A 14,095-nucleotide genomic window follows, 5' to 3' on the forward strand; every position below is an offset into this window, starting at 1 on the left:
TCTCCATATATTTAAATGGGGCTCCTAGAAATGAAAAATACAATGAAATATGAATGGGATTAATAGCAGCTTAGACACTGCAGAAGAAAATATCAGAAAATTTGAAGATATAGCAATAGACACTATCCGAAAGGAAACACAGAAAGAAAAAAGGGGAAAAAATTAACAGAACCTCAATGAGAAGGGGGCAAATATCAAGCAATCTGATATGTGCATAATTGGAGTCCTAAAAAGAAATTAGAGAAGGGACAGAAAAAATGTTTGAAAAAAATAATGGCTGGTTAATTTCCAAGTTAGATGAAAATTAAATCTACAGACTCAAGAATTTCAACAAACCCCAAGCAAGAGAAAATACAGATGAGTGTTGTATCATCTCACTTTATAGGTAAGGAAACTAAGACAGAGGCAGGGACTCGTACCAAGTCACATAATTACTTAGTAGCAGAGCCTGGGGTGAACCCAACTTTCCTGACTCAGATCCAGGGCCCTTTCCACTATGTTGCAGAGGAATAACATCATCTGACTGACAATAAGTCACCTGGCTGCAGTATGCATAATCTGAATGTGTGGAGGGTGGAGGGGGCAAGGGCAGAAGGAGGAGCCTGTTGTACTAATCTCAGTGTGAGATGGGTGATATTTTGTACCTAAGTAGGAAGGTGATGAAAAACTGTCACGGTGAAGCTATACATATATTTTTTATATATTTATTCTTGAGAGAGAGAGAGAAAGGGGAGGGGCAGAAAGAGAGGGAAAGAGAGAATCCCAAGGAGGCTCCACACTGTCAGCACAGAGCCCAATGCAGGACTCAAGCTCAAAAACTGTGAGATCATGACCTGAGCCTAAGTCAGACACTTAACCAGCTGAACCACCCAGGTGCCCCCAAGAAGCTATATTTTAAAAGCAGAATTGGTGGGTTAGTTGATGGACTGAATGTACTGATAGAAAAGAGAAGAATGCAGGATGACTTTATTTTCTGACTTGAGCAACTAGCAAGGGAAAAGACATTTACTGTAATCAAGAAAACAGAGGGAGGAAGAGTTGGGGAGGGGAGTCAAGAATTTTGTTTTGTACATGCTGAGTTTGAGATGTCTTCTGACATGTAAGTCAAATATGCAGTTACTGCATATTCCTGTCTTAAATTCAAGGAAGAGGTTGTGGCCAGTGATATGGAAAGATCATAAATGTGGTAGACAAATGACTCAAGTTTGGGAAGTTCTAGGTGACATGATTCTTAAGAATCTTTACATGTGAAAAAATTGTGATTCAGGAAATACTGCGTATCAGAGTTGGTTCTTCTGGATGACTGGGTACAAAATTTGTCCCACTCAAAATTTTCTCCCTCATATTAGTTATAATGGATTTCCTTTTTTCCCTCACTTAGGTTCAGTTTGTGCCTTTCCGAGTGACGTTATGGTTTGATTATAGTTTTGAAGCTTTCAATATTATTCAGTTTCTTCAAAGTTTGGCTTTGGTTATACTGTTCTTTGAATATCACCAAAGACTCTCTTTTTAAAATTGTGGGAGCAGGTCACCTGGTGGAGCATCTGACTTGATATGGGCTCAGGTCAGAATCTCACGGTTGTGGGATCAAGCCCTGCCTCAGGCTACCTGCTAAGCTTGGAGTCTGCTTGGGATTCTCTCCCTCTCCCTTTCTCTTCCCCTGCCCCGCCTACTTGGTGCTCGCTCCCTCTCTCTCTCTCTCTCTCTCTCAAAATAAATAAATAAATAAATAAAACTTTTAAAAAATTGTGTTCCAGAGTTATCACCTTTAAGAATAATCCTTATGTCATGGGATCTACCTGGCCATGACATAAGGAATCTAGAAGGCATAGTCTTTCTACCCCATTTACCTTCTGTTTAAGTGTCTCCTGTAACTTTTAAAGCCAAATGACTCCTCTCTACCCTCCCTAAACCATATTTCTGCTAACTGTCCGGGGGAAGAATAATAGAGTCTGTTTAATTTGCAAGTCTGTGGTTCTTTAAACATTACAGTAGTCTCCATTTGACCTGAAAACCTCTTGTTGTAGTTGCTGTTATTGTTCATAGAAGATGAAGCAAAATGTTTGCAAAGCAATTCTAGTTCATACATTTCACTGATAATTCCACTTTTGACTCATTCTTTAGTAATACAGTACATGGAACATGAAGGTGTTTATTCTAGCATTATATAAAATACTGTATTTCAAACTTCTAAGATGCATAGTTTAATATTGTGAAATCTAAATGTTTCTTATAATTCTGTTGGCCTGGCGCTGACACAGTTATGATTGCTTGTGTAGTGTGAATCATGTTGTTATTCCCGGTAACATGACTAGCATAAGACAATAAGAATTCTTAAGGAAGCATAACTCTCATGCTTCCTTAAGAATTCAAGTCCTGGCTACTTCCATTGACACCTTCTGGTAAGTCCAGAAATACCAATGTCAGTAATTGCAAAAAGGTGTCAGCATCTTTTTTTTTTTTAATGTTTATTTTTGAGAAAGAGAAAGAGTGTGAGCAGGCGAGGGGCAGAGAGAGAGGGAGACACAGAATCAGAAGCAGGCTCCAGGCTTTGAGGTGTCAGCACAGGCCCAGTGTGGGCCTCAAACTCATGACCAACGAGATCATGACCTGAGCCAAAGTCGGACACTTAACTGACTGAGCCATCCAGGTGCCCCAAAAGGTGTCAGCATCTTAAATGACAATCCTGTAGCAAACAGTGGGGCCTCCTTTAAAGAAATGCTGCATCCCTGAATGTTTTGATGCCACTGAGGCTGATACTGGATATTAAAACCCAACATCAATACTCTGAACCAAAAAGTGATTTGGAAGACTTGCATTTTAATTGGGAAGAAGTTTTAGGATCATTTTGAACAATATGATAGCCTATTCTCCTTTTTTTATGTATGCACAACAGTAAAATATAAAATCTATGACTAAAGAAGTTTAAGGCAGAACTTCCAATATAAATAAAATTTAAAATCTATTCAATGATCTGTATCTTATCATAGTGTGACTGATACAGAAAACAATGTGTGTTCCAACCTGTAGCATCTTAGATTTAACAAAATTCCAAAGCAAATAACTGGAAACAATCTAAATGTCCAACAATTGAAGGATAATCAAATAAATTGAGTAAATAAATAATGGGATATTATCATTACAAATCACATTTTCCAATCTTTTTTATTTTGATGATAGCGTCATTGAGATATAATCCACTTACCATAAAATTCACCCATGTAAAGTGTACAATCCAATCGTTTTTAGTATATTCATAGAATTGTGGAATTATCACTACAACCAACTTCAGAAGATTTTCATCATTTCAAAAAGAAATCCCGCACTCTTTAGCTATCGTCCTCCCCCAGCCCTAAAGCAATCACTAATCTACTTTCTGTTTCTATAAATGTGTATATTCTGGACATTTCATATAAATGGAATCATATATTATATGGTCCTTGGGAATGGACCCTTTCACTTAGCATAACACTTTCAAAGTTCATCCATGTTGGGGCACCATGATGGCTCAGTCGGTTAAGCATCCGACTTCAGCTCAGGTCGTGCTCTTGCAGTCTGTGAGTTTGAGCCCCACATCAGGCTCTGTGCTGATAGCTCAGAGCCTGGAACCTGCTTCAGATTCTGTGTCTCCCTCTCTCTCTGCCCCTCCCCAGTTCACCCTCTGTCTCTCCCTTTCTCTCTCAAAAATACATTTTAAAAAAATTTAGAAAAAAGGTTCATCCATGTTGTAGCAGGTGTCAGTAGTTCATTCCTTTCTATGACGGTGTAATATTCCACTGTATGGATAGATCACATCTTGCCTGTTCATTCATCAGTTGATAGGCATTTGGGTTGATTACATCTTTTGACTATTATAAATAATGTTTCTGTGAACATTCATGCATAAGTTTGTGTGAGGACATATGTCTTCAGTTCTCTTGCATATATACCTAGGAGTAGAATTGCTGGAATATATATATGGGAATTCTATGTTTAAGTTTATGAGGAACTACTAGACTATTTTCCAAAGTGACTGCACCTTTTTACATTCCTACCAACAGTGTATGAGCATTCTGGTTTCTCCACATCCTTGCTAACACATGTTATTATCTGACTTTTTGATATGGCCATCCTACTGGATACAGACTAGTGACTCATTGTAGCTTTGATTTGCATTTCCCAAGTGGCTAATGATGTTGAGCACCTTTTCATGTGTTTATTGGCCATCTGCATATCTTCTTTGGAGAAAAGTCTATTCAGACCCTTTGTCCATTTTTAATTGGGTTATTTATCTTTTTATTATTGAGTTATAAGAGTTCTTTATATAATCTATATACAAATTCCTTGCCAAATATATGATTTGTAAATATTTTCTCCCATTCCTTGGGTTATCTTTCACTTTTCTGAGAGTGCCTTGTAAAGCACCAGTTTTAAAAATTTTAATTAACCCCAATTTATCTATTTTTTCTTTTGTAGCCTGTGTTTTGGTATCATATATAAGAATCCATTACCAAATCCAAGGTGACAAAGATTTTGTTCTATGCTTTCTTCAAAGAGTTTAATGGTTTTAGCTCTTAGCATTTAAGTTTTTGATCCATTTTGAGTTCATTTTTGCATGTGAGGTATGTGAGGACTATATACATTTTGTATATGAGGAATATATACACTTTTGTATGTGAAGAAAGTGTCCAAGCTCATTCTTTCACATATGGCTACCAGTTGCCCCAGCACCATTTGTCAAAAAGTCTATTCTTTCCCTATTTCACCCCTGAATTTGAAACCCTTATCTTCACACTCCTGTTAAAAATAAATTCACTATAGTGGGGTGCCTGGGTGGCCCAATTGGTTAGGCATCCAACTCTTGATCTCAGCTCAAGTCTTGATCTCAGGGTCATGAGTTCAAGCCCCACATTCAGCTCTATGCTGGACATGGAGTCTACTTTAAAAAAATAAAATAAAATAAAAGTAAATTCACTATAGACACATGGTTTGTTTCTGGACTCCCAGTTCTATTTCATTGATCTATAGGTTTATCCTTTTGCTACTACCACACTGTCTTGATTATTGTTGCTTTGCAGTAAGTTTTGAAATTGAGAAGTGTGAATCCTCCACCTTGGTTCTTCTTTTTCAAGGTTGTTTTGACTATTCTGGGTCACTTGAATTTCCATATGAATTTTAGGATCAAATTGTCAGTTTCTGCATAAAATGGCAGCTTGGATTTTGAAAACAGTTGCATTAAATCTGTAGATCAGCTTGGGGAAGCACTGACATCATAACAATATTAAATCTTCCTATCTGTGAACATGGGATGTCTTTCCTTTTATCCAATCCTTTTTAATGTACTAGAGGAATAATATGATGTAGCTATGTCACCAGGAAAATAGAAATGATATTCCTTGGTTATGGGATAATGGATAATTTTTATTTTATTTTTAAACATTTCTGTATTTTCCCATTTGTCAACAAAGAATATCTTTTATATAACCAGAAAAAAGTTATTTTTAAAGGAAAATATTCTTTAATAAAATACACTTACATTTAAAGTACTTTATAAACATGGAATATGCTTGGAAATGAAAATGCTTGGAAGATTTTTCAAAATTCATGAACATACTAATCTTTATTCTTGGTCATTTCTTCATCAGAATTTACTGATTGTATGCTGTATGGCAAATACTGCACTAGATCCTAAGTGTACTGGGTTTTTTTTTCAAAGTTTATTTATTTTTGAGAGAGAGAGAGACGGAGCATGAGTGGGATGGGGCAGAGAGAGAGAGAGAGACACAGAATCTGAAGCAGGCTCCAGGCTCTGAGCTGTCAGCAAAGAGCCTGACACGGGGCTTGAACCCACGAACTGTAAGATCATGACCTGAGCTGAAGTCGGACACTCAACTGACTGAGCCACCCAGGCACCCCCTGAGTGTACTATTTAAACAAAATAAGCATAATTCCTACCCTCATGAAGCTACAACTAGTGGGAGACTGACAATGAACAGGCAAACAATGTAGGAAATAGAAATGCAATTACAAGTTGTAAAGAGTACTTTGGAAGAAAGCCCTTGGTACTATGACAGAGGATATTGGTGGGGAAGAGCTAACCTTTGATACAGTGGTCAGGAAAGCTCTCTCTAAGACACCAACATTTCAGCTGAGGCTTGGCAACTAGATACAAAGGTAAATGGTGGTTTTTAATATTTGTCAAATGTTCAAATGGTTTCTTAAAACTTAAAGGTAAAAATAAGAAGCTTTACAATTCCAAAGGGAAATTAATCTCAACAAATAGAGTAACCCCACCACCTCCTATACCACGATAAATAGGGTCCAAAAAATTCAATACCATAAAATGTGGGATTAAGTCATCGTAGTTAATGAAATGACACTATACAGTCCCAATCCTACCCTGTCCAAGCTGCAATTTGGCTCCACCTAACAGTAGTTGTCAGTTCCAGCTTAACTATCCATGGGGATTATTCTGGGTCCTGGTGGCAGGCTGGAAGTTCCTGGGCAGAGGCAGCAATTCCAGGAATCTCCAGTTAGCTGGTGCCTTTTTTGTCAGCCTGCTAAGGAAGCTTGGGCCAAGAGAATATTGAAGATTCAAAGCCCTACCCTTTACTTCCCTCTTCCTGAGGTGGTGTGCCCTGACATTTCCCCTCCTGGTCTCAATCTATCTTCCACTAGCCTTCCTCTAAACATGAGACCTCCAGCCCACTTCTGTTTGAGAATGAGAGTTAAGCAAAGGACCAAAGCCAATATAGTTGAATGAGGGTTACCATGGAAGTTTTATTATATGTTTTGGTTGCTTCTTGCCTACTCAATATCCATTCCCTGCTCTTACTAACAGAACTCAGATTTTGTTTAGGAGGCAATGTGACTAACCAAATTAGATGCTTCCTTGAACTCTACTGAAAGTCACCATGGTAAGGTGATATAGTTTGACCAATAAGATTTCAATTAAGGGATTTGAGAAAGCTCTGCCTTAATGATATATGCTCTACTCATTTCATCTTCCTTTTGTACCTTCCTGCCTGGAACCTGGACATGAGGCTGGAGACAGGGCAATCATTTTTTAAGACTATGAGATAACCATGAGGATGAATATTTTATATCAAGAAAGCGATGTAGAGAGATAGAAGGAAGCTGGGCATTAATGCCATTGTGGAATGGCTGTCCCAGCCTGAATGAACCACCTCCGGACCTCTAGGTAAGAAAGTCTGTACTTATTTGACTATAGTTCGTTTTCCATTATATACAGCCAACTGAAATCCTAACAGATACAGTGGTGTACTACGAACATAAACTTAACATCTTTTAAAGAATCCAAGATTTTTAAGGTCTTAATGTAGAAAGTCCAACTCTCATGTTTATAAAAGAGAAAATTCACAGCATTCCACTCCTTATCACCTACTGTTGAGTGGTCAGTAAAGGTCATTAAACAAAGGGAGCACAAAGGAGCAACTTCAGAGAGGGAGTCATTTAATGCCACCTAACTTCATTAACCCCATTTCCCATGCCACATCAAATAAACATATATTCCAGGTAAAACTGTGCTTGCTATGTAAACATACTTCTAGAGAAGGTTCTTGGTGCCTCATTTCAATGAGATTGCCATCCCTGAACTCCTCTTAAATGGGAATTTTGTCATAGCATAAAATAACTTCAAGAGCAACTCTGCCCACAGGCAAAATTATGGCTTAGGGTTCATTATTGCACACACCTTTCATCTTTCAAGCAGATATATTAAAATGATATGACTCAAGGAATGATACAGTTTTTTCCACTTTTGCCTTAGTAGGTTTCTACTTTAATATGAAATCTCCTCTTTACTACCCCCTTACATACAATGCCTCATCCTCCAAAACAAAATCCTCAAATTAAATTATGCCTCCAGAATTCATTATCTTTTGGGGTAGAGACAGCCACCATTTAAAATAATATGAACAGGGGCACCTGGGTGGCTCAGTCGGTTAAGCGACCGACTTCGGCTTAGGTCATGAACTCACAGTGTGTGGGTTCAAGCCCTGCATTGGGCTCTGTGCTGACAGCTCAGAGCCTGGAGCCTGCTTCAGATTCTGTGTCTCCCTTTCTCTCTGTACCCCATCCCCCTCAAAATCAAACATTAAAAATTTTTTTTTAAATGAACATTTGTACAAAAAGCGTAGTTCAGATAAAGCAACATACTAATAGGCCAAATCAAAGGAAGGGAAGGAGAGAATTCTACTAGTGTTCTACATACACCCTTGCCCATGTGAAATTAAACTCTTTGTGCATCCTAATGTGAAGAATGTAGACTGTTTTTTATTATTGTAAATAACACAATGGCCATTTGAGTAGGAAATTCAAGTAGGCTTTTCAAGTAGGAAAAAAATCTACACTCTATGATGAAATTTTTTATCACAGAACCAAAACAGGGAAAGACTTCCAGATGAAAATCTATGTGGGATTAACTGCAATTACATTTTTTCCCCCATTTCAGAATAGAATTACTCCACAAAGTTTTCTGGTATCTTTCTCAATGGTTCCTAATGAAACTCTAGAAAAGTAATAAAATTCAGCCAAGAATTATCATAATTGAATGGAGTCCCAAATAAACTATGTTTTTAATTGCCAAAATCTTACATGTCAAATTACCTGATTCAGAGATCTTATAAAAATTGGGGGGTTGGGGTGGAAATTCCCCACTCTTTTTTTCTCTAAGTAGGCAAGGATAATCAGCAGGAGGCAGCCGGGCTTTTTAGAGATCTTTACTATTACCAAGACAAAGGCTAAACTAACATGTCATATACAACTTAGGTGGACTTCTTCCTAGAAGGCAATTCAAATTTCAGCATGAAAGGTCTTCAGTGCCTTATGTCAACCTTTCAAAGAAGCATACCACAAGACATTACACTGCCTTCTTCACCATCATTGTATGATAAGTGATAAAAAAAATGTGGGCAGAAGTAATCATTTCGCCAAGCCCTGCGGCTTGAAGCCTCAACACGGCTTCTATACGGAATCTAGAAGCAAACACAGGGAGGGTTATGAGTGGACACTCAGAGGTGTCCTGACACCCCACTCACCTGGTTAGCTTCTGGAGCTGAGGTACGGAGTCGGGTCTATATTACAGACTCACCTCTAAACCCCCCAATTTGTGCCTACGCACTTGGTTCCCCTCAGGCTAACAGGTTTAAATCAGTACTGAGTGGCAAGCTATGTCCATTCTGTGGGTTCCCCAGTTTGGAACACAGAGGCTCTGCAGCACCCGAAAGTTCTTCGCAGCTTGTTTTCACGTCCAAAGCTGTCACTGGGAGCACATCCCTATCCTGGTCTGGCCCCAGGGCTGTCCACTGAGGAGCCGGACTGATCGCTCCCTGGTGCCAAAGCATCTTGACACCCAGGAGCCCGAGACTGCCGAGCAACCCCTCTGACCTGGGACAAGCGGCCAGAACTCCTCCCCACAGACACGAACGCTCCACGACCCGGAAAGGACTTGCATCCTAAAGAGATGTCTCCCGACGCCCAGACAAAGACAGCGCTGGGAAAAGTTGGACCAACTAGCACCACCAGAAGGCGAGCGGATCAGCCCCTAGGCTTCAGTGGCCGAGCCAGCGATGCGCTCTCTGAGTCGCCGCCAACTTTCCCCGTGAGCTTCTGAGCAACTTGCTGGAAGTTGGGGAGAGGGGGCAGAGGAAGGGTCGGAGAGGCTGGTCGCGCGCCCCAGCCCGTTCCGCGTACCTCCCCGAGTACCTGCTAATGTATCCGTCGCCGTCGCCGTCGCAAGTCTGGAAGAGGCGCCGCATCCGCTCCTCCTCGCCAGTGCTGGATGTGTCGCTGCTGCTGCTGCCGCCGCCTCCGCCGCTGCTGCCACCGCCGCTGGCGCTCCCCGCCGCCGCCATCATGCGCCCGCTGCCTGCTCGGGAAGAGGAGGACGCGCGGCCGCAGGAGGAATCCGCGAGGCGCAAAAGCGGCTCGCAGCCCCGAACCTGCCTGACAACGGAGCATGCCCAGTGGCCGCCGGGGCGCTCCCGGCGCGGGATTCCAGCTCTCCGGGTTTTGCCCGGGCTGGAAAGATGGGCGCCCTGCAATCGCGGGAGTAGGCACCTCAGCGGAGAGGGAGGAGGGGAAGGTGGATCGTGGAGTCGGGGAGCCAGGGATGGCGAGGGGACGCGAGGGGACGCGAGGGGGGGCAGAGTACACAGGAGGTCTCCTGGAAGGGTGTCAACTCCGTGCATCCAACCTCGACGCGGGCCCTTGACACTTGGGGACTCCAGCAGAAGGGAGTGTGCTGCCGGCGGAACTCCTCCAACCGCCCAGAGTCGTGGATTTCTTTTCAGGAAAAAGATAAACACTCCCGTTTTGCCAACTCAGAGCGGTTCTTCTAGTCCCAGGCTGCAAGACTGCGCTGGATTCTGAACCCATAGCCCCAGATGAGACCCTTTAATGTCTACGGTTTTGTGCATTTTTAACACCTGTCAAGAAATCTGACCCTCCTTAACTCCGGCTGATCGTCAACACTATACTGGAAATAATCTGCTCTCCTGTGTGGCATTGTGAACGTTTGGTCCATTTCTGGAAACAGCTCCTGACCTGACGTCACTAGAATTTGCCCCAATAGTTTTAATAACATCAAGAGCGAACATAATAGATGGTCTCATTTGACCCACACTACACACCTGAAAGATATCTCTTTATTATCAACCCTGTGTTTTAGGAGGTAGGTAACTACTTCATATAGTATCTTGATTACAAAATAAGATAGTATATTTTGATACCTACTAAGCACTTAATAACTGTTAGCTCTCATTATCCCCAATTTACAGATAAGAAAACCAAGGCACCCAGACTTGCTTTAAGGTTCCAGGCTTAGTAAGTGTCAGGGCAGAGGCAAGCCCAGACAGGCAGTCTAACTCCAGAGCAGGAGGCCTTAAACACGACAGTTATCCTTCCACCACAGCAGAAAAGGAACCACAATGAACCAATTTGTGGTTTAGGGAATGACTCATTATTCTGTCCCAGACTTTCTGCCAGAGGTCTGAGAATTCCTGTGGTAGTTTTAAAACACATCTGCAGATTCTTTGGTGCACCTCTCATCAGGAGGTGGAGACTGTTTGCCTTCCCTTGAACCTGGGTGGGCCTTTGTGATTCTCTTGACTTCTGAGGCTGGTTTAGAAAAGACACTACAGATTCCATTTGGCTCCCTCACTTGGGACAGGGACCTTGGAAGCCCTGAACTGCCCTGAAAGAAATTTGTCCACACTAAGCTTCCATGCTGGAGAGACCGTGTAAAGACAGAAAGAGATGTCCAAGGACCCTAGGACGTTCCAGTCTTCTCAGCCCAGGTGCCAGACACAAGTGAATGAGAGAGCCTTCAGATGATGCTAGACCTAGACACTGAAACTGCATTAGAGACCCTGAGCAAACACTGTCCAACTGAGCCCTGACAACCCCCAGAGATAAGATGGCAATAATTAAAGGATTGTTGTGGTTTTAAGCCACAAAGTTTTAAGGTCATTTGTCATGCAGCAATAGAACCAGAAGATATCCATATGTCTTGGAATTGTCTGGCCAGGTCAGAAGGAAACTGTTTTTGCTCTCTTTTCGCCCTTCTGTGCCCCATCCACTCCATCCGACTTCAGTTCTTTTTAATTCTGTTAAGTTCCCAGGACTTCAGGGCACTTATAATTTGTACATTGAATAAAATGTCATCTTAGAAAAATTCTGTCAGTATATCCAACAGTATTTGCTAAAAGATGCTACTCTCAACACAAATACTCCTGTCTACAATAGAGCAAGGACCAGTGTTCAAGTTTCTAAAAAATAAATGAATATTTAGAATCTTTTTCTCATTTTTCACAGAATAAAACTTTTATTACTGTCTGAGAATACAGCCAGACAGGAGTTGTTACCCTCAAATCCTCCTATACAATTGATGGTTTGGGGGCAAAAAACAAAAAAAACAAAAAAACAAAAAAAACAAAGAAAAGAAAAAAAAAAGGGCATTTTTCTAAATACACATGTATGGAGGGTCTGGAAACCAAAGGATTTTCCAGGATTTGAGTAGATCTCTTTATAACCACACTTCATTTTTACAGAAAGTAGAGTGTAAACCTCAACCAATTATATTTCAAAGCAAAGAATGTTTTTCTCCTGGGAGAATATGTGCATGACAGCTCTGGAGGTTTAAATTTAAACCATCTTGAATTAAATCTGAACATACAAAAAAGTGGATCTTGACAAATTTCTTAAGCAACATTATGCTCATGCTTGGGTAATTCAGAAATGGCTGAACAGATAGGTTCAACCTTCCAGAAAAGAATTTGCTTCTGAGCTAATATGAAGCATATGAAATTTCAGCTGAAAAGGTTACTAGGAGAGAGAGAAATTTGTAAGACATTGAAAATAGAGATGCCAGATGAATATAAAGATGATAAATGTAAAGTAGGAGCTTGGAATGAGAGCAATACCCATGGCCATAAATCTAACAGTACTGGTTATGTCATAATTCCAAAGGTTTTATGTATTTATCCAAGATGAGTACATAGCTCAACATCGTCCTTATCCAGTTTTTTTTTTCTTCTCAGATTCCTTTTGGTTATAATAACACTTCACATTTATGTCATACATTTCAAAATACACCATGTATATTATAAGACATACTGTCCTTTATGTCCAAAGTTACCAGTTATAACAAATAAAACCATTGCAGAGTTGTGAAAACTTGATTACCTGGTGCTTGCCATTCCAAATTCTCTTTACCTAAAGTAGGACCACATGTTAGAGTTGGAATGAGGACACACTCACACACCTGCCCTGGTGCCCTCTACCCACCCTTCTCTCTCTAAGGTGTTTTTATATGCCCAGCTAAGTTCCTATATCCCTCAAAACGCCTTCCTTTACTTCCCCACGTCACAATGATGTCCCAGAGCTCTCTTAGCTTGAAGCACACATTTTGAGGACAGAATCATATAGTTTAATGGTGATTTGCCTTCCCTACCCACATTACCAATTATTTATTAATAAATGAGGTTGTAAATTCCTGAGAGAAAACAGTAAGGTAGAGTTGAGGGAGCTCAATGAACATTTATTGAGCCCTTATCACAAATCAGTAAGTACTGATTTAAATGTTTAAATACCTTATTTAATGCTATAGAGTGGAGGAAAGTACTTATCATCCCTATTTATGGGGTGGAGGGAGGTAAGTGAAGAGGAGTAAATCCAAAAAATTAATAGCAGTGTGCCCAAGTAAAGAGTCAGTTCCCGATGGACTGACAGCTGAAGGTTGTTTTCTGACAGTACTCTTAGAAGCTGGGCAATAAGTCCTTTCTTTCTTTTTTTTAAAATTTTTATTTATTTATTTATTTATTTATTTATTTATTTATTTATTATTTATTTGTTTGTTTGTTTGGTAGGGGGAGGGGAAGAGGGAGAGGGAGAGACAGAATCCCAAGCAGGATCTGCACTGCCAGCACAGAGCCCGACACAGGGCTCGAACTCATGAACTGTGAGATCATGACCCAAGCCAAGATTCAGAGTCAGACACTTACCTGACTGAGCCACCCAGGTGCCCCAACAAGTCCTTTCTTGAAGGGAGAACTGTGTGGTACATTCCCTTTTTCATCACAGGTCACTTCTTGAGCCATTGGATCTACTCCTTCATATATATTTGGGGAGCCTCTCCTCCAAGATTCTGGTGAGCCTCTCTTTCAGGGGGAATCTTAGAAGAGGAAGTTTAGTGGGAAAATTATAATAGCCACCACTGCTTTAGGTCCTAGGGTCCCAAATGCTACTCATTGTCCCCTTCCTCCACTAGCAAGTCAGATCTCACCCTCAAGAGCTGGCCTAGGCTGTTTACTGGGTGACACAACCCAGATTCTCATCTCTGATTGCTGCACTTGTTCATTTACTGTTAAACTGAAGGGAGAACAAAGAGGTATAAACCTATTCCTCTTTGCCTCTATTATGTAATTGTAGCACTGCCTCTTCTTGATGATCAGTGTCAATTACCTCAGCCAAGATAATGACTCTTCTTGCCTGCTGCTGTTTGTATCCCTTGATGGAAGTGGTCTTCCATTGGAGAACAGACCTCGTAACCCTGCAGAGGCAAAAGCTTTGGGGACAAGAGGCACAAATTTCCCAA

At 40.8% G+C, this 14,095-nt stretch overlaps 1 protein-coding gene across 2 annotated transcripts in view; it reads right to left on the minus strand.

Moving 5' to 3' along the window:
- The window catches only part of MCC (MCC regulator of WNT signaling pathway), a 425,462-nt gene extending 415,257 nt beyond the window's left edge, over positions 1–10,205 (minus strand). The window contains exon 1 of one of the 2 annotated variants that reach the window (XM_027035816.2): positions 9,706–10,205. In XM_027035816.2, the coding sequence (XP_026891617.1) occupies positions 9,706–10,190 (485 nt within the window). In that variant the 5' untranslated portion in view covers positions 10,191–10,205. Of the gene's footprint in view, positions 1–9,693 lie in introns of both variants that reach the window. The other variant, XM_027035812.2, reaches the window with a different exon arrangement.
- Positions 10,206–14,095: the final 3,890 nt, after the last annotated feature.

This window comes from Acinonyx jubatus, chromosome A1 (assembly GCF_027475565.1).
Source record: "Acinonyx jubatus isolate Ajub_Pintada_27869175 chromosome A1, VMU_Ajub_asm_v1.0, whole genome shotgun sequence".
NCBI classification, from domain to species: domain Eukaryota; kingdom Metazoa; phylum Chordata; class Mammalia; order Carnivora; family Felidae; genus Acinonyx; species Acinonyx jubatus.